At 37.6% G+C, this 7,255-nt stretch overlaps 1 protein-coding gene across 1 annotated transcript; it reads right to left on the bottom strand.

Annotated features, from left to right (window-relative positions):
* Positions 1-4,224: 4,224 nt before the first annotated feature.
* On the bottom strand, positions 4,225-5,160 carry LOC142139761 (olfactory receptor 5AS1-like). The gene has a single exon (XM_075197631.1). It carries the CDS (start codon positions 5,158-5,160, stop codon positions 4,225-4,227), a length of 936 nt encoding a protein of 311 aa, XP_075053732.1.
* Between the last annotated feature and the right edge of the window lie 2,095 nt (positions 5,161-7,255).

Genomic DNA, 7,255 nt, shown 5'->3' with positions numbered 1-7,255 from the left:
TTTGCTGTAGAATGATCTAGTTATTAAAGTAATTTTATCGTTTTCAAATAAGCATTGCCCAAGCGATTGTATTGTGTTTCCAAAGCACAAAGTAATTTATTTTAGCAGATGTAAAATATAACAGTTCAATACATAATTATACTACAGTACAGCCAATAACAAAAGATAAATACATACCGCGCTCGCATGCGCTCGCTGGGAGTACAGCTATATTATATACACTCAGTGTTACAGAGAGAACAATGCAGATGACGTAACTTGCTTCTATAGGTCCAGATTTCAGGTGGGTTTAGTGTAAACAGGTCATAGGCTAGTTCAAACAACCTCCTCTAAGGCTGAGGGCCAACATTGCAGATGATTCCCCCGCCCAGAAACCAGTTTAAGCTAGTCTATTTACATATTACAGTCAGTATAACTTTAAGTATTTATTCCCTAACATCACTAACTAGAGTATGCAAAGTGTGATCTCTTCATCGAAAGAACCGCACAACTGCTGATGAATAGGGGATGAAAATGATACCAGACATGACACATTTCCTATAACCTGAACCTTAAATAACACTAAAGTGTACATATAATCATAATATATAAACTAATAATAAACTAAATACTATCTGCTCATAAATCACTGTGGATTGGAATCAGTATAAATATGAAATATATAAATATATAAATGTTGTAGTGCGAGTGTGTGTGTACGTATTTTACCACGTGATCGCACCATGCCACGTGTAGCGTGGCATACTGAGTGCAATCGCACGATAAAACAATATTAACCAATATACTTTCGTTCATCCAATTATACAACTTCAACATAGTGTTCCAGAAAGCACCTAAAAGGGGAGGTAGGGAAGTGGAGAGAGAATGGTTTGAGGTGTGAATGGTTTGAGGTGCACGGTGGGTGGAAACATTTTGATAGACAGTAATTTGAGCAGATAGTGGAAATTGTGTGGGATCCAGGGTTGGGAAGTATGTTGCCAGTAGCCAGGAAGAGGAAGTGAGTGAGAAATAGAACCAGGTAGATTGAAAGGCTACTTCCTGGTTTTTTTTTTAAGTCTTTTATTTTTGAAAAGTATGGAGAGTATAAGGAAGAAAACTGCTATACATGTACAAAACACAACAAAATCCTATATAAAAAGTTACAAAAGTTATGTGTGGGTAGAATATGGAGAGGGGTAGGGGAGTCATGAGAGAAGCACTCTCCCCTCATGAGAGAATTTGTATGGAGTTGTGGCTGAATCACATAGAAACAACTTATTGCAGAAATGTATTTCAGTTAGTGCTGCAGGCACCTCTGTATATAATTGTTAATGTACAGATTTCTGGTATTAGAAATGTATCTGATGGAATAGGCATATGCTGGAGGAAATGTGTTTCTGCAACTGTCTGAAGAAAGGATCTTTTTTTGCCTGAATACACAGCAATGGGCTGTTACCTTTCTTTCCTGTATGGCTTTTTATCCTGTATCTTAGAACCTGTCTGAATAATGTAAACAACAAGTGATTTAGGAAATCACAGATTGGTGTAAAGTTTGTTAAGTATAAATGGCATTTAAAATCCAAGTTTACAGAACATATTGTATCCTGATGGTAATCTTTGAATAAAATGTCTCAGACTTTTTGGGTGAGAAAAGGGTCTGGGTTACCCCCTGCCAACATATGAGTCAGAAACTGTATAAAAAGGGCACTGTTTGACCATGTTTTGTATCATTCCATTTGAAACTTCTGGATTGCTAGTACCTCAAACTAGCATGTAACTGTCTTATTAGGACTATTTGAGCTAATAGAACATCACTACTTCAAGATCCTGCTTTGACACCTACTTACCGGCTGTAATTTCTGTGAAGAAAAGATTAGATCAATCTAATCCATAATTCGGCTTTTCTGAGTTTGGGACCCAGTGTTTAGTACCAATGCACTGCCCACTACATGCAGCTCTGGCCACTTTGATAGACCAGGGGGAACCGTGTAAAAACATGATGACCATTAACGTATGGAGAACTGGAGTAATCCACCCTCATGAGTCACACTTTGCCAAAAGATACTGTGGAATTGCATAGAATGCTAGTGGTGTGCTACATATTGTAAATGTTAAAAAGCGAGGTGAACATAGTAGGATTAGGGTCCTCCCAGGAACTGCTATTTCGCACTTTGCAGCTTTACATATGTGTCTAATTAGCTTATTTCTGGTGTGATTTGTGATTTTATCCATTTTAGAACTCTTTACAGATATATGGACTGATTTAGACTTTTATGCATTTGTACACCAAGTATACATAGCATGCAAATAGAAAATAGTGTCTGCACAGTTATAAATAAATGAGAAAGTCACATTTTCCATATAATATGTAATTACATACAAACAGAAAACAAATTAAATGTAATACAGGCAGCTGTCTAATGGAAATCTCCTTTCCTGCAGCATACAAATGATTATTCAGACACCAGAAGAGGCTCAAAAGTGCTGCTGGTGTATTGTAACACCAACCCTTCAGCACCCCCAGAGGTAGGACTCCTAAAAGGCATATCTGGGGATGCACACACGTCTCATTGAGTCGCGATTATGTGACCACGGTCTTACTTTACACAACTAATGCTTACCTGTCCCTGCCTGCCCCTGTTCTGCCTTTCCAGGCGTAAGCGAACGCAGATCATGGAATGCAAAAATCTAGATACGGAGATGCCTACATATTTTTTTTATAGAAATTAACACCTTGCGCAAAACAATTTTTTTTATGTCGAACTTTAGTTTATTTGTTGCAAGATAAAGTGCTCAGTAACACTGGTCTACAAAAAATAACTTTTATTCCTTCACAAGAACTAAATAAATCGAATCTAAATGTATTTTACGTGCTGAATTCGAGAATGCATTCAGATTTTTTTCTATTAGGCAGGGTTTTTCTGTGATATACATTTAAAGTTTTGTAAAATTTGTACTTCTAAATGATAAATATACATCTCGTTCTGGATGAATTAAAAAGTTGTAGATGATGATTTTCGAGCATATTTTGCCTTTGGGAAGTCTCTCTTCAGGGCAGGGGTCGGGCTGGGCCGGGAGCAGGGGGCATCAGCCCCCCGGGCCGCTCCGTCTGATAGCTGTTTGGGCCGGCCGCATCATAAGACATGCGATGCGGCCGCGTCAGCGCACAGGCGGCCGCATCACATGACACGCGATGCGGCTGCCTGTGAGCCCCCCCGGGCTGAACTTTCCCAGCCCGCGCCTGCTCCAGGGTCCAGCAATAGTCAGCCAGCATACTGGAACTCCATTTGCCTTGGAACCTCTTGTCTATTGTAGATATCTGCTGATGGAAATGTTTACCATGCTCATCACTGACAGCTCCAAGATTTTCTGGGAAGTAGTCTAGAGAGTCCAAGATGTGACATTTTAAAGAAATGTTGCATCCCATAGCTTGGTATGAAGTCACTAACTCACTCACTAGATCACGATAGTTTTCTGCTTTATGATTTCCAAGAAAACAAGAACAGATATTTTTGAATGACAACCAGGATGCTTTTTCCAGTGGATTTAATAGTTCCTGAAAATTTTCAGCATCCATTACTGATCTTATTTGTGGCCCTATTGAAATTCCTTCTTTCAGTTTTGCATCAATTTATTTTGGAATTTTTGGATCGCATAAAAAAAAATTCTAACAGTAAATTCATATTTTCATACATCTCTTTCATACCAGCGGCATGCGCTACACGTATAGGAATTTATTGCCATTATGCAGAAGCACAGCCTTCAAACTAACTATTGAAGAATCTATGAACAATTGCCACTCATCTGCCCAGTGTTGATGTCCAAGAGCCTCCTTATATTGTCTGAATGCCCCTGTCTGTCTGTCTGTGTGTGTACAACAGGCATTAAAGAACCCAAAAATACAAAAGAGAAAAGTAACTGCCACAAACACTCTATGCCTGATGGAATAATTCTAATTACACATTTGAATTTCAATATTTAAAACTGCACTAGAGTCACTATTCAGTTTTCTTGTGAAAAAAAATCATGTTAACCAATGTAATTGGAGTACACCACGTTTTAACGTTGTCTTATGTCTTGGGCGCTGATAAATTTGTTCTATTGATATTGTTATTGATATTGTTATGTGTTCTTTTATACTAACTAATGGCAAATACTATCATGTAAATATTGGCATTTCATATCTGGAGCAGCTGCACGGTACATTTTTATAATAACTTATGCCTTTTGTTAAAGGTTGCTTAGTTACAATGTAACAAATTCACATCCCAACAATTTTTGGAACGAATGCTTAACATCTTTGTTTCTCAAGCTATAAATGATGGGGTTGAGTAATGGAATAGCGACGGTATAGACTATGGAAGCTACTCGATCTATCTCCAGAGACTGACTAGAGCTGTGTTTTAGATAAATGAAGAACAGACTTCCATAATATAAAGTAAAAACAAAGAAATGTGATATGCAGGTGGATGCTGCTTTACTCCGTCCTTTATCTGAACGAATGCTGATGATAGAATTTACTATGAAGAGATATGACACTAGGACAACCAGAGCAGAGCCGCCCTCGTTGAAGCCACAAAAGGTGAAAAGGACGATCTCATTGATGGTCGTATCGGAACAGGAAAGTTTAAGAAGAGGTGGAATATCGCAGAAGAAGTAATTAATTTCAGACCTACAAAATGAGAGTTGGAAGGTGAAGCAGGTGTGAAATAATGACTGCAGGAGACCACATAAGTAAGCACCAGTAACAAGCTGAATACAGAACCTGGTGGTCATTATGGCCTGATACCTCAGAGCATTGCAAATGGCAAGATAGCGATCATACGCCATGATGGAAAGAAGAATACTCTCGGAAGAAATCAGCACAGCAAAGAGGAACATCTGAACGATGCATGCAATATGTGTTATGGACTTATCCTTCCTTACAAATGTAGACAGCATTTTGGGAGCTATCACAGTTGAATAGATTATATCTAAAACTGCCAGATTTCCTAAGAAAAAGTACATGGGCTTGTGCAGGTCATTATTACAAGAAATGGCCAGTAGAATGCTTATGTTCCCCAGTAGTGTGAAGACATATATTAGCAGGAAGATTATGAAGAGAATCACTAGGACGTTAGTATTATAGCTAAAGCCCAGCAAGATGAAACTGGTCACAGCCGTATGGTTCTTCTCAATCATGATCAGTAACTTCCAAAGAACAGTCTGATGCTGAGCAATGTTCTTTCTGGAAATAGAAATAGAGCACTTGTATAGTAAGCTGATAAATAATTCACCTGTATCATAAGTAATTTGATATCTGAAATAAGCATGACATTATAGCTAAAACAATGAAATGAGTAAATATTAAGAGGCATAAATAAATGTTTTCATGTTGCAGAGGTGTATTTATTAAGGTGTGGAGATGGGGCTGATCTTCTTTTGTTGCTTATCCTGGCAGTATAAAATCACCTATCGCCATCAGTTTTTATTATTAATTTAAAGAGCCAGCTGAGCGATACTGGCCAGGATCATTAAGAGTTAGCTTACCACATCATGGGTCCAGTGTTACGGGATGTGCGCATGCATGACCGGCCAGGCTTAAGCTTTCAGTTCCACTTAGTGAACACAAAAAAATAGTTAAAAATAGTGTTTATGTGGTACTACAACCTAAATTGCTAAAGCAATAATGTAATATATAGTGATGGTCACATGATGGTGCAATGTTCTATCGCCATTTATATACAGATTGTATGTACATTTATATTTATACTGGCAGCTCATCACATGCGGCCAACCGCCAGACCACGTACATGGATTATGTACAGCATTATTGTATTGTACAGTGATGTTAAAGTGTAGGGCCGTGTGTTTCGCAGTAAGATTGCTTTGCAGATCGACATTTAAAAATGTAATTCTAGAGACGGAGGATCGCACTCTTGTGGGAGAAGAGGCTCTATGAATGCCCAGAATTATATAATGCATATCTAAAGGTGACATTTCTACTTCTTAAACAACACAAAATAACTATATTACATCTGGTGCAATATGAGGCACATTTAAAGGAATTAGTGTAGATTGTAGAGTTTCATTAATGCAAATGAATCCATTTTGTTTTCTAGTAAGTACATACATGATGATTATGATATCCTGGTGGCTCTATTTTTCAACAAGGTTTGGAGGACTAAACTCATTAAATCAGTAAATCTGATATAATATATAAAAGTATATTATAAAAATATCTGACATTGATCTAAACACTTGTCTAAGATAAGCAAATGTGATATGCTTTAAATCATACTGTATAGTATTATATATTATTATTAATAATGTTTCAGGATGCAAAATCCATTGTAATTTCTTATCCCAGACGACTGCTTCCAGATTAATACGGTTATCTGAAACCACCTACTAACTCTTTTCTAGAGACAACTGAATCATACACATTTTAGGTTCAGATCACCATAAAATCTGCTATTTGGCGATTCACTAGTTATTTTATCCCCCTTCCCTCCACCACACACACACACACACACACACACACACACACACACACACGTACGTACGCACGCACGCACACAAACACACATACACACACACACACACACACACACTATGGAACCTATTTGGTGTCACTAATGTAAATGAAAGGAGATATGTTTCTTTGCTTTGAGTTTGTTCACATATCAATCAATCGATCGATCAATCAATCAAATCTTTATTTATCCAAGGGAACATCATTGATGAAGTTATTTTACAAGGTGTTTCTCCATTATTCAAGTCAATTAGAAATATCTTTATATACAAATAATTAGATGCAGACATTACTATTACAGGGGGCCTGTAGATGGAATAAATAAAAGTAAGCTTAGGCTAAGGTTTACCCAGAAACAGAGTCAGTTTAGAAAGACACAAGCATATTATATGGGAAAAAGGCACAGCCAGCAGGGAGGAATTAGGTCCAGAGCAGGGATAATACAAGGAGAGAAGAAATGAGATAGGAGAATAAATAAGTGGGAAACATTTATGATCTGATTTAGAGTTGAATGTAAAGTGCAGTAAAACAAAGTGGAATTTGGAATGTAATCTAATTTGAATTTGTATCTTCCTATGAACAGAGAGATGCATCCGAGTGTGTAAGCGCAACTGAGGTATAGTAAGTGTGGCAGACAGGCTGGAGATGCAGTCCATTCTGAGTATATGTAGTCTATTCTGTGAAGGCATCTCTGGATGTTAGCAGACATATCTTTTGTGGCTACTCGAGCTTTGGCGCAAAGATATGTAGTACTAATGGTGA

This window comes from Mixophyes fleayi, chromosome 2, assembly GCF_038048845.1.
Source record: "Mixophyes fleayi isolate aMixFle1 chromosome 2, aMixFle1.hap1, whole genome shotgun sequence".
Classification (NCBI taxonomy): domain Eukaryota; kingdom Metazoa; phylum Chordata; class Amphibia; order Anura; family Limnodynastidae; genus Mixophyes; species Mixophyes fleayi.
The sequence above is the reverse complement of the archived record's forward strand: the minus strand, read 5'-3'. Positions and strand labels throughout refer to the sequence as shown.

Excerpts from the sequence above, each read along its gene's own strand:
- LOC142139761 (XM_075197631.1), bottom strand. The coding sequence starts at position 5,160 with ATGATTGAGAAGAACCATACGGCTGTGACCAGTTTCATCTTGCTGGGC.